Source organism: Panthera tigris, chromosome B3, assembly GCF_018350195.1.
Source record: "Panthera tigris isolate Pti1 chromosome B3, P.tigris_Pti1_mat1.1, whole genome shotgun sequence".
Classification (NCBI taxonomy): Eukaryota; Metazoa; Chordata; class Mammalia; order Carnivora; family Felidae; genus Panthera; species Panthera tigris.
The window spans coordinates 55,448,620-55,466,375 of NC_056665.1; the positions used below are offsets into that span (position 1 = coordinate 55,448,620).

General features: G+C 37.7%; 1 protein-coding gene across 3 annotated transcripts in view; it reads right to left on the reverse strand.

Moving 5' to 3' along the window:
* Positions 1 to 17,756, reverse strand: part of SLC12A1 (solute carrier family 12 member 1) — a 100,879-nt gene that overhangs the window by 81,105 nt on the left and 2,018 nt on the right. The window contains exons 2-4 of one of the 3 annotated variants that reach the window (XM_007081816.3): positions 6,699 to 6,833; positions 6,468 to 6,543; positions 77 to 172 (exon numbers count right to left, since the gene is read on the reverse strand). In XM_007081816.3, coding sequence (XP_007081878.2) covers positions 77 to 172; positions 6,468 to 6,543; positions 6,699 to 6,833 — 307 coding nt within the window. Of the gene's footprint in view, positions 1 to 76; positions 173 to 673; positions 770 to 1,303; positions 1,400 to 6,467; positions 6,544 to 6,698; positions 6,834 to 17,756 lie in introns of all 3 variants that reach the window. The other 2 variants (XM_007081815.3, XM_015537424.2) reach the window with 2 other exon arrangements.

Genomic DNA, 17,756 nt, shown 5'->3' on the forward strand with positions numbered 1-17,756 from the left:
ACTTCCAGCATTAAACCGACTCTGGACATTACTCTGTAACCAAAGCTTGTCGTCATAAGCAAATGAATTGGCTTACCTCCTCTTACTACTCCATTTGTGCAAATGGCAGACATAGAAATACCTGTGAGTGTCGTCACTACCACACTCAGGCCAATGATGATGACTCCAAGACCTGCAAAATCCCCCAAGAAATGTGTTTGGCTCCAGCACGTCCAGAGGCAGCAGTCTGAATTGTCAAAGAAGGATCAGTCTCCCCACGAAAAACCTGAAATGTTCTAAAAGATCCCATTCCATGAAGATCTAGGAAGCACCTGAAATGTACTAAACTTTAAATTAAAGCCACATCCAGGAATCCTTTCCCAAGAGACACCGGCAAGAGGTATGCAGCCTCGCCTGGAAAATAAAACATTCACCTACAGAATTCTGAGCATCTGGAAACCATGAGCTGCAATGCACCAGAGAGATCCGTTAGAGACGATCCCATCGCTGACCAGCGTAGACCAGGACTGCACTCATAGTACCTTATGTTTCCTTCTGCATCCAGGTCACTTGTATAGTCCACCAGGCATCAAGAGCATTGGGCTACTTGCTTGTTCCAGTCAAAAAGGAGTATATAAAAATTTTGCCTACCCGTAGCAAGTGATGAGGGCATTAGATATCTTAGAAATGTTACCTCCACGAACAAACCCGTTAGTTGCTATTGCAGAAGTTGACAACCCAGTAATAGAAGTTACCATGGTGGAAAGAAGAATTATGAGAACTCCAAGACCTGTTAGCAATGAGAGATAGAAGATATTACATTTTACTTTTCTGACTTGGGTTCCCTGTTGTTGCAAACTATATACTGCCTTGAATTTAAGTTTTCCTGTCCATGCCTGTGCCCCAGTGGAGTTCCTTTGTGCTCAGGAGAACCTGGTTGGCCTGGCATAAAGATCAAGTTGGCGGCCTGCTCATTACGATGGAGGATGGTCTCCAAAAGTAAACACAATCTGAAATGCGGCCCTGGAAAGGAAAAGTTGACTTCTGCTGGTGTCCTGGGAGAGAAACTACCCTGGCTGTGAAAAGAGAAAACATGACATCTGACCTTCTCTCTTGCTTGAGAAGAACCTGAATGAGAAAGTTGGGGGTTTGACAAAGGTTAAATCCTTCCTCATTTTTCTCGCATCTCTCTTGCCTGAAGGAGAAAAAAAAGAAGCCAACTTGGATTACCTTTGAAAACACTCCAGAAAGGTCAGTGGTGAACTATCTGAGTCTCTGTTGCCTTTACCTTACAAATGATCGTGCGGGTCACAAGTTTAATTACCTCCTCTGACATATCCATTTGTGGCAATAGCAGAGGTGGATAAACCAGTGATACCAGTCACTGTCACTGCTAAACCGATGATAATCACACCAAGACCTCAGTTGAGAGAGGAAAAATAAAGGCAATTAAACAGTGCAACAATCCATCAGATCGTTCACATAAAAGCCAGCAAATGGAGGGTAATCAACAAAGAACCACATCTGAATTAACAAGTTGGCCTGGAAATCACCAGAGTAAGTGCTCAGCTTTGAAGTTTTCTGCCTGTAGTAGCAGAGAGCCTAGAAACCGAAGAGCTAAAATGTGCAGTGAGAATTGCCCACAAATGAACAACAATGGCTGGTCAAAATGTAGTGGGAACCCCATTTTTTGCGCAGTTCTAGACACCTGTAAACATAATAATTGGTCAATAGGATTCCAAGCTGCCTTTATAACTAGACAGGAAATGTTCACCCTTCTAGATAACTCTCTTTTTATGTACATTTGGTTGTGTAGGAGCGGAAAATTACATCCAATGTAACAAATTGTTTATCTGGCAGATAAGTAAAGTGGAAAGAATCAAACTGAGCTATGTTCACTTATTGGCTTCGTGACCTCTGGCAAGTTACTTATTTTCTGAGCCAAAAATGGCAATGAGATTAGAAAGAATACATGTGTAAAAGTGGCTAGCAGAGCACATAGAACACAGTACATGATCAGTGGCATTGCTTTTTGATTGTGTCCACGATAGTTATAATAGCTGTTGCTTACTGAAAGCCCACTATATATCCAACTATGGGTCAAGTAGAATGAGAAAAGCAAGGAACAAATAAAATGAAATGAAAAAAGCTGCCCTCAAGGATCTTATGGTGCAGAAGGTCAATGATTATAAGAGGAGAAAGTGATAAACCAGAATTCAAAGAAAGGCAAGGCTGCTTTTAGCTTCAGGAAGCACACGGTCAAGAGGATACTGAAGGGTAGCAGAATATGCTATCTCCAAATGTACCACTTTTGCATAAAGTATATTTTTAGCTAACGGCGACAGAAAAAAAGCAGCTACCTTCCCATATTTGTCTGAAAACAAGGCATAGATTTGTAAAGGTGTCTCTACTTTCCTCTATACCAGGAAGGACAGAAGTTAATGATCAGAGGTAATTCTAGACCCTTACTGGCTGGAGTAGTGCCAGAAGAACCTACATAACAGCCTTGGCTTAATTTCCATGAGTTCCCTCATGTATCTGCCTTCCCACAATCTGCCATCCTAGAAACTCAGTCCTTTTCCTTTGTCTTGTCACTTCTCTAAGAATACATTGTTCTTTGTTAAGATGTTATGTAAGCCAGGGGCCCCAGGGTGGTTCGGTTGGTTAAGCGTCAGACTTCAGCTCAGGTCATGATCTCATGGTTTGTGAGTTGGAACCCCATGTTGGGCTCTGTGTGGACTGCTCAGAGCCTGGAACCTGCTTTGGATTTTGTGTTTCCCTCACTCTCTGCACCACCACTCCCTCAGCCCCCACTCACACTGTCTCTGTCTCCGTCTCTCTCTCAAAAATAAATAAACATTTAAAAAGTATTTTTAAAAAGATGCTATGCAAGCCCAAGTTCTAACCACTCTGATGAGTTACTCATTGCTGAGTCTTCTCATGTGGACACATGATGCACATGTTAATAAATTTCAGATTGTTATTCTCTTGTTAGGTTGCCTCTTGCCACTGTTAATAAAGAAGTTTAGGGTCACAGGCACTGAAATCACCCTGGTTCTAGTGAGAATGCTCTTGCCTACATATGCTCCCCTACATAAAATGGATGCTTCATAATTGTTGTTGGCAAGCTGTCTTGTTCCAGGGATAATCAGAACAGTAGTCATCTGAGAAAGGCTGTGATCTCTCTGGCCATGCCCTGGGAAAAGGGGAAGTGGAAGGAAATGAAGGACAGACATAAATGGAAACAAGGTATTGGAGGTTGCCTCTCTTGATGGTCCCAGCTGTATCCTGGCTCTAAAAGAAGTCTCTAGGCTATTTTACAGTTTGAAGTACAGTAGGAGGAGGCTAACTATAGGCATGAGATACAAACTTGGACCATATGGCTTTGGCCCCTACAGACTCTTAAAGCTTGGAGTTGCAAGAAATAGTTGCACTAAATTCTTTGAATCTATTGCAGGGATCCTTTGGTACATATTACCTCTACATCACCATGTGGCCTGTTCTTTGCACCTCTACAAGTAATTTCTTCTTATCTTCTGCACACTATTTTGCTTTTGCTTTTGTTTTGAAGACATTTGATATCAAATGTTTAGCTCACCCCAGCAACTGTACAGAACTAAATAGTTTGTATTTCAGGACATTAAACCTACTTTGACTATTATTTTCATACCCTTATTTTCCCTTTGCTTCTATTTTCCCAACAATTCTTATTTATTCTTTTGCACTGTATATATTTCTGTAAACCATTTGAAATCCTAGAACAAAGTTTTATACACTTAAACAGCAACATATTTGCTTTTCTCTCACAATCAAACAAAAAAATCCCAGGGTAAAAGGCAGGTTAGAGAACGTTCAGTTCATAGTTTTCTCAAAGTGTGGTCCTTAAACCACCTATTTCAGGAAATACCTGAAGTGTTTATTAAAAATGCCCAGACCTGTTGGGATGAGCACTGGGAGTTATATGGAAACCAATTTGGCAATAAATGTCATATAAAAAAAAATGCCCAGACATACTAAGTTGGAATCTTTCAAAGTGAATCCCAGGATTCTGTGGTTTTGGAACCTAACTTCCCAGGTAATTCCTATGCACCCCACAGTCTGAAGACTATCGCACTACCCTAGCCTATCTCAAGTTGTGTCTGTCTAGACAGCACAGTTATTTAGCTTTATCTTCAAAGAATTGATTGGGAAACAGTGAATCCAGGTCCTTAATTTTCAGATGAGAAAATGAAACTCATGGAATGACTTGCTTTAGGTCATACCTCTTTCACTCCCTTCTTCCATGCCTAATGTTTAAATTTATTAGAAACCATCTTGCCCCAGCCTAAGTCTCCTAGACAGAGAAAAATTTTATGACATTTTGGGCTTATTCTACCATTTGCTTTTGGGGAAAAGACAGCCAAAACTCTTGGCCCTAGAATGGTTACCCAAGGGCTGTAGCTACTGTTACTCTTGGCTTCAGCTTCTTTCTGACTTTGTTCCTAGGGTCTCCTCTTGAAAGGATCTTCCCTAAACTATCCCAAATCAAGGAGAAACTACTTGTATTTGCTTCTTTTCTTACCCAATAAAGGGAATCTAAATGGGACCCAAAAGGTGACTTAATCAACTCATTTAGCTTTAAGTTCACAGCAAAGGCCAGTAAAACTGAGTAAGGGTGGTAATAAGTTTCTATGACTCACTAAAGTCTACTTTCTGAGAACTAAAACAACAACAAACAAACCTTCATTCAAAGGAAAACCCACTAGACACCCATTTAAAGTAGGATATGACTACTTAAAGGAAAGGTCCTTATTAAAACAACACTGATGTCTGAAAGTATAATACACAGTTTAGCAGAAGATAGGGTTCTTCATGTTTTACTCTTTTGCAGTAAGCATGAAACTGGATTGACTGTAAAGAGTAATGTAAGATCTGATTAAGGTTCAGGTTATCGCTTAACACATGGATGTTAAAGAAGTTGCGTTAGAAAGAATTACTCTTGCCCTTGGCTACACTCACACCTCCAAACAAAGTAATGCTGCTTGATGATCTCAATAAGTTACTAAACTGCCCTTAAAAAACTAATTTTGCATGAAACCCTGGGGCAAACACTTGGCAATATTAAGATGCAGATTTTCCATGGAACAGCATCTACTTATTTTGGACCCTGCGGCTATAAGCATTCATTTGATATGCATCATAAAGCTGGCAAGCAGCCCTTTGTCAGGAACCCAGCACTTGCCAAACATGAAACATGGAAAAACTATGGGAACTGGTTCCAGTGTTTCAATTTACAGCTCAGCCCTTTCTTTTTGCGAGTTAGTCTTCCAGTCTGCCTTGAGGACCGAAGGCTATAAATAATGACTTAGTACCTTTGAATGTGAATTGGGATACGTTCTGGAGTAGTATCTAAAAGCACATCTGAATCTCTATGTTCTTGACACTAATGATTTATAGGTCTTCTCCAAAAGTGGATTTGTAATACGTTTTCCATACATAAAGTAGAACGTCACTAATTTTTATCACATTAAATCAGGAACTTTGATAAAATTCAAGGAAATTTTTCGTATAAATTATATCTATATACTCTTGATTAAAAAAAAAAGATTTGCCACAGGAAATCATGTTTTAAGTAAAATATAATCTTCAAAAATGTCAAAGAATCACTCAAAATAATCTCAACATCATGCATTTTCCATTAGAAAAATTAGTAGTAGGGTCACCTGGGTGGCTCAGTCGGTTAAGCGCCCGACTTCAGCTCAGGTCATGATCTTGAGTTCATGAGTTTGAGGCCCACGTTGGGCTCTGTGCTGACAGCCCAGAGCCTGGAGCCTGCTTCAGATTCTGTGTCTCCCTCTCTCTCTCTGCCTCTATCTCCCTCTCTCTCTTTCTCTCTCTCAAAAATATATAAAAACACTTTAAAAATTAAAAAATAATAAAAATTAGTAGTAGTTACACATGTTATCTCAATCATTTCATCTATCACGTTTAAGCCTCTGTCTGGCATATTTTATTAATCTTTGTTTTCTTACCACTGGTACCTGAAAGTAACACAATTATTTTCTTTGGCAAATGTTCAACAATTCAGCATTTCTATTAGTCAGGTCACATTGTTCCCACTTTTCCCACAAGCTGTTCTTGTTGAGTGAAATTTTGCCAATAAGCATAAGGGGGATGCACAAATGTCAGTATGTCCCAAACTATGAATAATACTGTTTAAAATATATGTGTCTCTACAGATCTGTACACCTAAAACTTTAAGAACAAATAGAAATATTAAATTGAGCATTTATCTGGTTGGTAAACTGGAAAATTCCAGTCTCCCAGAAGTTAACGCTACACTTTCCTCTCTGACAAACATGGTCAAAGAGGCAAAGTAAAAGAGCTCCAGTGCAGATTATTTCTGTGACCTCCATCTCACATTCAGCATTAATGGTGAAAACAAGTTGCTTATTGAGCTTATAACTGACACTGAAAATGGCATACGGGGCATGGGGAAACATGCTTACCGATTCCAGCTTCTCCAACAATCCAAGACAGGCGAATGAAGAGCATGACACCCCAGATATTCAGCATGCATCTTACCTGTGGGCCAAAGGAGCATTGAAAGGGATATGAGAAGTGATAGTGGGGCAAAACCCAGCCATGTCCGTAACTCTGTTGTCCAGGATGTGCTAACATTTAGTCCACTAGGACACGGAACAAACAGATTTCATTTGGAAACATAGGAGCTTTCTCACCAGCACACCTTTCACCCATCCAAACTTCACAACGCCAGCTTTATCCTCCTCTTCCTTGTTTTCAACTTCTTCATCTCCAGGCATTCCATCTCCGTTAGCAACCCTGTCAGCTGAACCTGGTGCCACTGCTACGTTCTGTATTTATACAGGTAGCAAAAAAACACACAATATTTGGTCAACAGAAGTCTCCAGAAAACTTTCAAAGGCAAATCAAAATAATTGACATGAAATTTTGGACACATCAAATTCTAGCATGCACATAAGGTAAGTATTTTTTTGTCCTGGGAGCTGATGGATTCATTTTGTGAGAGATTTCAGGCGCAGCAAAGCTGCAAAGGATCTTGGGCAGTCCTACGGGTGAGAATATTACCTTAGGGGAAAATGGTTAGATTTAGGTAAGTTTAGAATACAAAAAGAACAAACAAAAGAAAAAGAAACAAAGGCAGCCTGAAAGTCTATCAGAAGTGAAAGAGGGTCTTTGAGGTATGGTAGGAGGTTAATGTCATTGATGAAGGCTAACTGGACTTCTTTCTATTAACCTCCCTGGGCTTCATCTTATTCACCTAAAATAATGATAACAAAACTTCTCTAAACATGTCACAGTATCTTTAAGAAGATTGAATGAAAGAACACATAAAAGCATTTTCTTTTGTAAATTTATGTATTTGTTTTTTTTGTTTTAACTTACTTTATAGAGAGAGAGCAAGAGAGAGTTAATGAACAGGGGAGAAGGAGAGAGAGAGAGAGAGAGAGAGAGAGAGAGAGAGAGAGAGAGAGAGAGAGAGAGATCTGAAGCAGGCTCCACACTCAGCCAGGAGCCGGACACAGGGATCCATCCCAACAACCCTGAGGTCATGACCTGAGTTGAAATCAAGAGTCGGACACTCATCTGACTGCGTCACTCAGGTGCCCCTGTACGCATTTTCTTTAAAAACAGGAAGAAAAGGGTTAAAGTTCTAAAAATATTTAAAGGCACTGTTTGGCTACAAGGATGCTATTCCTGTAGAGGAAGTTTCTTTCAGATTCGATATGCCTTTGCCTGAGAATTGCTGGATGTGCTGGTAGCATTGTACAAAGGGTAAGAAATCTTATGACTGACTACTAGAAAGGTAAGCTGAGTACAAATAAGAAGTAAGTAGTATAAAAAATGTCAAAAGCTTATTTAGTGTTTTTTTGTGTGTGATCCAATTTTGAAAAATAGCTTCCTTGTCAGTAAGGATAGTCTCTGAATTCTAATGGGGAAAGAAATAGCCCTGTTTCTCTCAAGTGAAAAACACTCTAACTTCTCTTTTAGATATGACCTTGAATAATTTCAGATACACCCACTTAATTTAGCCTATCTGGCACCTACTTGATTCTAATGGATAGACTATATACCCCAGTGAGTTCCCGAAAAGCAATCTTTTCCAGTAAGGGGTTGAAACCATTGGGGGAGTCTCTTAGATTCAGCATTTAACTACCATTATTAAAGAACAACTTTGGGGGCACCTGCGTGGCTCAGTCGGTTAAGCGTCTGACTTCGGCTCAGGTTATGATCTCACAGTTCGTGAGTTCAAGCCCCGCGTCGGGCTCTGTGCTGACAGCTCAGAGCCTGGAGCCTGCTTCCCATTCTGTGTCTCCCTCTCTCTCTGCCCCTTCCCTGCTCATGCTGTGTCTCTCTCTGTCTCAAAAATAAATAAATATTAAAAAAAAAAAAAAAAGAACAACTTTGTTCTATTTAAGTGGCCTACGTTAGTTTAAGGCTGGGACGATGTGTCCCCCTATTACTAACTGAGATGTCTCAGACAAGGACAATTTTTTTCCCCTCTAAAATGAGACTGGCATAAAATAAATACTCAGTGTTTACTATAAGGACTTTATTTGAGGGCAATCAAAGTTTTTGTCCTTGCCATGTTTAAGAGTTATTGCTTCTTTGGGCTTTGGTGTATCATTAGCATACCCACAATAATCTGACTCTAATTTGGGCTGTTTACTCCAAAAGACTTTGACTTCTTGTCTTCTTGTTCTTCCATGTTCTTCTACTTCTCTATGTCAATAAGAATTTCTTCCGAGTTTGTTCTCCCACAAATTTTTTTTCATGATACTAGTGGACATTTGGGTAACCGATGCAATGCAATGTGGTAAGTCATTGTATATTAACTAGAGGATGTGGGTTACTTCTCCTAGTTGCCAACAAAGACCCTACCATACAACAGGTCATCAATAAACATTACTGAATCCATAAAGTAGGCTTGGAGGCCACCTGATCTCTACCACTTAAGAGAAGATGACCTCATTTCTTATCCATTCCTGCCTCCTATTTCCTTTCTCTTCCATCCCTAGTGAGGATTTCATTTTTCATTGTTTTCTCTGTGTAACCCACATTAAAGAAGGGAGAAGAAGAGAATGAATCTCAAGTCAGATCATCTTACTATTTTCCAACAGCATTGCAGGGGAGGGGTAAAACTGAATCACAAATGAAGCTGAAATTAATAGTTAAAATTTAGTTTTGAATTACCCGAGGAATATCTTAATCTTAAGCATCCTCTGTCCCTACTTGCACAGATAATTGAAATCTGACATCATATATTCATATTAAAGTAAAATATGGATAAACAAAGTCTACAGAAATTGAGGCTGAACTAGCAGGGCAGAAACTGGTTATCTATACCAGCTAGAAATGCAAGTCACGGATGTAATTCAAAAATTTCCAGTAGCTCATTTTAAAAATAAAAGGAAATTAGTGAAATAACTTGGGTTCAGATTTGAACCCTTAAATTTTAAAAATATACCTAACTTTTGTACAATATCATATTTCTAATCTTTGCAATGTAATATTCATTAGCTATGGTGGCAACCCACCTTGTAGGAGGAACCTGAATCATGGACTGCTTTAATATGTTTTACGTAATGGATCTATATCAAATATTATCATTTCAACATATAATCAATATAAAAACAGTGATGAGACATTTTAATTCTTTTTTTTTAACACTATGTCTTTGAAGTCTGGTGTGCAGTTTACAGTGATACCACATCTCAATTTGTACTAGCACGTTTCAAGTGCTCAATAGCCACGTGTGGCTGGGGCTATTATATTGGAGCACACATGTCTATACATTGCAGTCAATTACAGATGGATGGAACATTTGAGGTTTTTCTCCAGGCAGTTAAAAATCCTATTTTTTCTCTGAACGGATTCTACACTCATAAGGCAGCTGCGTGGTTCAAATGTAACTTTAACTTTCCGTAACTAGAAAATCAATGAAAGCAGAGAATTGAGGAATGTGATAAAATGCCCAGGAATGTTGAAGAGATTATTTGGTTAAGAAATTCATTTATTTGATTTGATTTGAGAAAAACTTTTAAAGTTGACAATATTCTAGTTAATGAAGATCTCACAGCCAGACCATCAGCAGCTACTCATTCAGGGAAAAGGCAATTTCCTTTTCCTCGGTTAATTGGGGATCCCATGAGACAGAGCCTTAGTCACTTGCTTTTTAAAGGCAGTCTTGGGAATAAAACCTATGTTTTCTGATAAATCCTGTATTTGAGGGTTTGGTCCAGGAAATTGCTTTGCTCCCAGCTGAACTCCAGTGGTAACTGTGACCCTTACATCTGGATTAATGAGAATACCAATGACTGTAAAAAACATCTTAAAAAATTGGCGAAAGGATGAATAAGATATTTAAAATTTCCCCTTATATGGACATTTCTATCTGATGGATGCCCTTCTGGGCACAGTTTAATGGTTCTTCAATTTATCACTAGGACATACACTATGAAGCAAAAGGAATATTCTATGAGGGCTTGTCAGGGAAATCATCATATATGAAAGTTAGTAGGGAAATAATTTTCTAAAGCTATTCAAAAATAGAGTCAATGTAGGGTGTTCAACTATTTCTTAGGTGAATGTGTTCAATCTGCTAGAGTTTCCACGTTTTCAATATATTTATGCCATAGAAAGGAAAAAAACCTTTAAATGTATATTTCTTGCCCTGACTATAAAGCCCTGATAATACATTTATAAGTACAGAATCTATTTCCATTGCTTACTCGCTTATAGGAGCTTAAAACTCACTGCACCATATAAACTAGGAGGCTTGGAATCTAGTTTCAGCTATGCAATTAATTCAGGGTGTGTCCCCCAGCAAGTCACTTAACCTTTCCTGGATAGTGCCAAGGAGGATAAATCCAATGAATTTTCTGAAAATCTTACTTTGAAGTAATTTACTCGAAGGCAAAATCATTTTTCTATGTTTGTCATCTTCCTCTTCTAACATGGCAAAGCAAAACTTGGTTTCACTCTTAATAAATGCCTCCTTTGTGAGCCTATACAGCAATTACAAAGTCAACTTATCATCAAAGTACTGAAAAGACTTTTAGTTGAGGGTTATGGGCACTTAATGGCTGTGAGTTATAACCAGTGGCTGACAGACTCCTGGCTGGTGCATATTCTTGGGACCAAAGTCTCAAAGAATAGAAGTTTTATGATTGTTCCCTGAAACCAGTTTTTTCCCTCATACTTTGAATTAATTTGTTTGTTCATACTCCATCACCATAAATGATGACCCACCACCTTTCGTAAATGCATTTTAAACTGCATAGCTTTAGGGAATGATTATTAATTTACCAAAAGTTTTACCTGTGCATTAAGTATTCAGAGAAGGTAAAATAAAGTTCATTAGGAAGAGGAAAGAAAGAAAGAAAGAAAGAAAGAAAGAAAGAAAGAAAGAAAGAAAGAAAGAAAGAAAGAAAGAAAAAGAAAGAAAGAAAGAAAGAAAGAAAGAAAGAAAGAAAGAAAGCAAGATACTTCTCCTCTCCAGTATTGATAAACTAGTAAAGCTTCAATCACATGCAGTTTAAGGGGTAAATTCCTAATGGGTTTTGCTAGATGATAAAAGATTATTTTATTTAATATAAAATGCGTGATTTTTTCAGACCCCAGAAAAATTACAAATGCATTTCTAGCTATCATCAAAGAAGAAAAAAATAAGTGTATTTATTCTTTAAATTCTAACTAGAGGGGCACCTGGGGGGCTCAGTTAGTTAAGCGTCCAACTTCGTCTCAGGTCATGATCTCATGGTTTGTGAGTTCGAGCCCTTCATCCAGCTCACTACTGTCAGCATACAGCTGTCCTTAGATCCTCTGTCTCCCTCTCTCTCTCTGCCCCTTTCTGGCTTGTGAGCATGCTTTCTCTCTCTCTCTTTCTCTCTCTCTCTCTCAAAAATAAGTAAACATTTTAAAAATTATTAAATAAATTATAACTAGATAATATTTGCCACTATACATGTTTTTAGGTTTTCAGTCTCAGGATGGTAGAAATTTTAGCCCATCTTAGAGAAACAACTCCATAAATATTTAGGACTATATGATCCCCTCCCAGTTGTTTTAAACTTTCTTTTATTATTGAAATATTTAAATATATGCCATAGTAGGGAGAATAAATAGATCTCATGTGCCTACCACTGAACTTCAACAGTTATGAACATATGGCCAGCACTATTTCACTTAAACCTCTCACACCCCTGCCACTGGATTATTTTAAAACCAATCCCAGCAAGGATCAGAGAATTTTTAGGGTTCATTTCAGCATGAAAAACACGATTTTTTTTTTCAATTTTTTTTTAATGTATATTTTTGAGAGAGAGACAGTGTGTGAATGCAGGCCAGAGAGAGAGAGGGAGACACAGAATGTGAAGCAGGCTCCAGGCTCTGAGCTGTCAGCACAGAGCCCACCTTGGGGCTCAAACTCACAAACAGCAAGATCGTGACCTGAGCCGAAGTCAGACGCTTAACTGACTGAGCCACCTAAGCACCCCGAAAAACACAATTCGAATCACATTCCTATATTTTACTAATCAATGTTATTATGTTTGTACATTACAAGCCCTTTGTGATAAATGGGAATATTTTAAATTATGAAAGTGAGAGGTCTCTTGTTTTAAAAGTTGCTATAAACCATGCCTGTAAATCACTACTAATGGTCAAAATTTATTATAGTATTTTTACTGTACCTGAAAACATATAGCTCACACAAAAATTAACTTATATTTTTGATAACTTAGGCCTAAAGGTAGCTATGTGTGTAATAAGCAGTGTAAGAAAGTAAAATCAAGGGGTGCCTGGGTGGCTCAGTCAGTTGAGTGTCCAACTCTTGATTGGGGCTCAGGTCATGATCCCAGGGTCATGGTATAAAGCCCGGTGTTGAGCTCCGTGCTGAACATGAGCCTGCTTAGGATTCTCTCTCTCCCTCTTCCCCTCTCCCCCATCACACTCTTGTTCTCTCTCTCAAGAAAAAATTTAAAAAAAAAAAACAAGAAAATCAAAAGATTCTTAATATTTTCCACATATACACGGGAACTGTTAGTCTATTCACCACCTATCACTGAACTAAAAACTAAAACTTCTGATAAGTATTAAAATGAGTCTTTAGTTGCAGATTTTCACTACAGCAAATATTTTAGGGGTGACCACTAATCCTCCTTCAAGGCACTTATTGCCTCAATTTTTATGTCTACTTAATTGGGCTTGGTGAGGGGCGCCTGGGTGGCTCAGTCGGTTAGGCGGCCGACTTTGGCTCAGGTCATGATCTTGCGGTCCGTGAGTTCTAGCCCCTCATCGGGCTCTGTGCTGACAGCTCGGAGCCTGGAGCCTGCTTCATATTCTGTGTCTCCCTCTCTCTGACCCTCCCCTGTTTATGCTCTGTCTCTCCCTGTCTCAAAAATAAATAAACGTTAAAAAAAATTTTTTTTTGAAAAAAAGGAAAAAAAATTGGGCTTGGTGATATTTCTAATTTGGGATGGCCCCAAGTTGAATGCTAAAGTTCCAAATTTGAACTTTAAAACATTTTAGAAAATACTATTTCCCAGAGAATGCATTTGTAAACCTTTGTTTGTCTATTTAAAGAAGATAAACATTTATACATTGGTTTATGTACTTTAATGTTTGTTAACCTGATTACATGTCCTTTATTTCTACCCATAACAAAGTCATTTGACATGTAAAATAAATCCTGGAAAGTAGAGATCAAACCTCTTTAACTCACTTTATAAGATGCTGATCTTGTATATAAAAGGCTAATAAATGCTTTTGATGATGACAACGAAAATGATTGAGACCTACAATTAATTCTGTAGGAGAAAGAGAGAGAAAAAAAAAATTCTGTAGGAGAAAGCAACATGATCTTTTGGCACAGTCCCCAAAACAAGAAAGGAATTGAATCTCCTGTTCTGCCCATCAGGGCTGAGATGCAATTTCTTCTTTGTGGCTGAGTTCCACTTCCTTCTGTAGCTGTCAAAATGAACTGAGGCAAAGTGAAATGGGAGAGTAGGCTGAGGATGGAAAGTAGCAATAAAGAGCATGGACTCTGGGGGCACCTCGGTGACTCAGTGGGTTAAGCACCCAATCTCAGCTCAGGTCATGATCTTGAGGTTTGTGAGTTTGAGCCCCATGTCAGGTCTCTGCTGTCAGTGTGGAGCCTGCTTCAGATCCTCTGTCCTCTCTGCCCCTCTCCTGCCTGTGCTCTCTCTCTCTCTCAAAAGTAACAAACATAAATAAATAAATAAATAAATAAATAAATAAATAAATAAAAAGAGCATGGACTCTGGAGTCATGCAGACATGGGTTCAATTTATTAGACACATGACTTTTGTTTCTTGACCTTGGAAGTTTTTTGACTTAGGTTTTTGTTTTCTCTTATAAAAGATCCATAGGATTTTACAAAAACTTTAGAATCTATAAAATAGCAATAATAATAGTACCTACCTTGAAGGTGTGTTATAAAAATTGAATGAGAATTTGCCAAGTGTGAGCACCTTGTCTGATAACAAAAAATTCTCGGGGCCCCTGGGTGGCTCAGTCGGTTGGGTGTCCAACTTTGGCTCAGGTCATGATCTCACAGTTTGTGGGTTTGAGCTCCCGCGTCTGTGCTGACAGCTCGGAACCTGGAGCTGCTTTGAATTCTCTGTATCTCCCTCTCTCTCTCTGCCCCTCCCCTGCTCACACCCTGTCTCTCTCTCTCTCTCTCAAAAATAAATAAACATTAAAAAAAAATTCTCCATAAAAAGTTTGCTTTTGCATGAGTGTATGTAATCCTTTCTATTCACAAATTACTTTTCCTAATGCTTTTTATTCACAGATTACTTTTTGTTGCTAACAGCCTAATGACCCAAGTGTGAAGTCGTTCCATTGTTTTTGTTTTGAAATATTCTCTAAATGGTTGGTTTCCTTAAAAATAATATTGCTATCTTAATTTTTGTGGTATTTTATTCTTTGTATAGACAGTTTATTTCAGAACACTGACTTTGAATTTTTTTTTTTTAACGTTTATTTATTTTTGGGACAGAGAGAGACAGAGCATGAACAGGGGAGGGGCAGAGAGAGAGGGAGACACAGAATCGGAAGCAGGCTCCAGGCTCTGAGCCATCAGCCCAGAGCCCGACGCGGGGCTCGAACTCAAGGACTGCGAGATCGTGACCTGAGCTGAAGTCGGATGCTTAACCGACTGAGCCACCCAGGCGCCCCTCAGAACACTGACTTTGATAGAAAGGCTATATATTTTCCTGATTCTTATATTTTTCTGAAATGCTAACAACAATGGTGGTTAGTAAGACTGAAAAGGAGTTCCATTTTGGTTAGCCCTGTAGTTAGGAATTGTGCATATAAAGGTGGCCACAGATTTGCAACAATGTGGATGGAACAAGAGTGTATTATGCTAAGTGAAATAAGTCAGTCAGAGAAAGACAAATGTCATATAATTTCACTCATGTGGAATTTAAGAAATAAATGAACATGGGGAAGGGAAAGAAAAAGAAAATAAGATAAAAACAGAGAGGGAGTCAAACCATAAGAGACTTTAAATATGGAGAACAAATTGAGGGTTGCTGGAGTGGAGGTGGGTGGGGGGATTGGCTAAATGGATGATGGGTATTAAGGAAGGCACTTGTGGGGATGAGCACTGGGTATTGCATGTAAGTGATGAATCACCGAATTCTACTCCTGAAGCCAATACTATATGTTAACTAACAACACTATATGTTAACTAACTTGAATTTAAATTTAAAAAAAAGTAGAAATGAAAGATAAAACCATGATCACTTAATAAAGTAGTTTAGTAATCAAAAAAAAAAAAAAAAGGTGGCCACAGGATTATGCTGGACAGTAAAAGTACAATTATTTTTACAAACTAAAAATACTGGATTAATCTTTACCAGATATCTAATAATCATTATATTTTTTATATGGAAAGAACTCCAATGTGCATTGTTTAGTGAAAACAGTAGAATGCACGACAATGTGTAAAATGTTTCAATATGTGTTTGAAAAAAATACAGATGGAATATTAGATGAGATAGAGATACTTATAGATATATATGTATGTTTGTATAGGCATAGAAAATTTCTGGGAGGATTTATAAGAAACTGACAGTAATGATTGTCTTGGAGAGAAAAACTGAAGATCTATATTAGATAAGAGACATTTCAGTATATACTTTTCAGTACTTCTTAAATATTTTATTAGTGTGTATTTTACTTTTTGAGTAAAAATCAGTGAATACAAAAATTGCCATCATCATTATCAACAATGATTTGTTCAGTTTCTACCCATTGTAGAAGGCAACATGCTAGACTTTATATGCATGTAAACTAGTATTCACAAACATCCTACAGTATCAGTTGAAGTTATGTAGCTTATATAATATTGCAGAGAAGGTAAAGGATGGAGCCATTTTTTCCTGCTTTTAACTAGGGTTTTTTGGAAATCTATAATTCATAGCCATCTGTATAGGCATTTAGCTCTTTACTACAGAGAAAATAAAAGGATTTTTTCGACTATGGTCTCAAATCATTGGGATTACAAATTTTGCCAATATGTATCATTCCTAGAGTTTCAGTGAAGGTAGAGACTTAAAATAACGTCTTTCAAACCTATTTTTTTATTTCAACTATTACAACAACCTTGACATATAATTTTTTTTCTGACTTGGAAGTTATAGCCAGGATTCTGCAAAAAATCCAACTGGTTTCTGTCTAAATATGTTGTCACTTAATGTAAATATACAATTCTTTTATGGCTTTTTAAAGCATTATACTCGGGTACAAAAAAAAATATATCACCAAATTTGTACTATGTCAATTGCTTTCCACTTTTAAATTGTTTGAGTAAATATTATCATTTATAATTTTTTGCATACAAAATTGGTGATGTGTCTGAGTATTATTATGTAATATTTGTTCTATTGATCATTTCTAGTTGTGATTTGGGGAACTACCATAAAAATGTCAAGGGCCACAAGGAGGTAACAGCATAGCTCATTACACTATAGGTCTTCATCTTTCATGGGAGGGAGGGTAAGCAGGAGGAAAAAGAATCAAATTCACTAACAAAGAAGAAAGGGATGAATTGACGAAGTCTCAGATTGTTCATGTCTGGTATCAAAGGATAGCACAGAGGTAGATCATATGGAGAGGTGGACTGGGCCCTACAAGTTTAGAGACACTAGTATATAGATTCATGGTTGTATTAGAATTCTGCTCCCAATTTGGCTATGTGGATACTTCTGTGGGATTTAATGATGAAGTATCTTGATAACTGAGGGTCAAATTCATAAAAAGAGTAACTTATTACTATACTCATTCAGAATGATTATTCAGGGCATTGAGCCTGAACCTAATTTTTAAACTATTTAATTTGCTATTTCTTTGTGTCTGAGAAAAAAGAGCTTTACGTCAAAGTTAAGTCTTTGTATCATTTTCAAAAAAATATGATATCCCAAACAGCTATGAAAACTCAAATGCAGCTATTGCATTTCGACTACGGTTGTTCAGATTGGCTTTTGAACAACCAACCATTCCCGGAGAGTTTTTCTCCCCTTATGTAAAGATTTACATAAGCTGTGGCTTTAGGAATTGTAAATAAGCTATGTTTCTCTCTCTAGAACATTAGTCCAAAGAACAATGTGAGTTTACTCCATTTCCTTATTAATGGAAATAGACTTTTATTTTGTTTTCTTGCAAACTGGGGGACAAATATGAGAATATTTAAATTTTGATGATGCTAATTTTACAAAGGATGA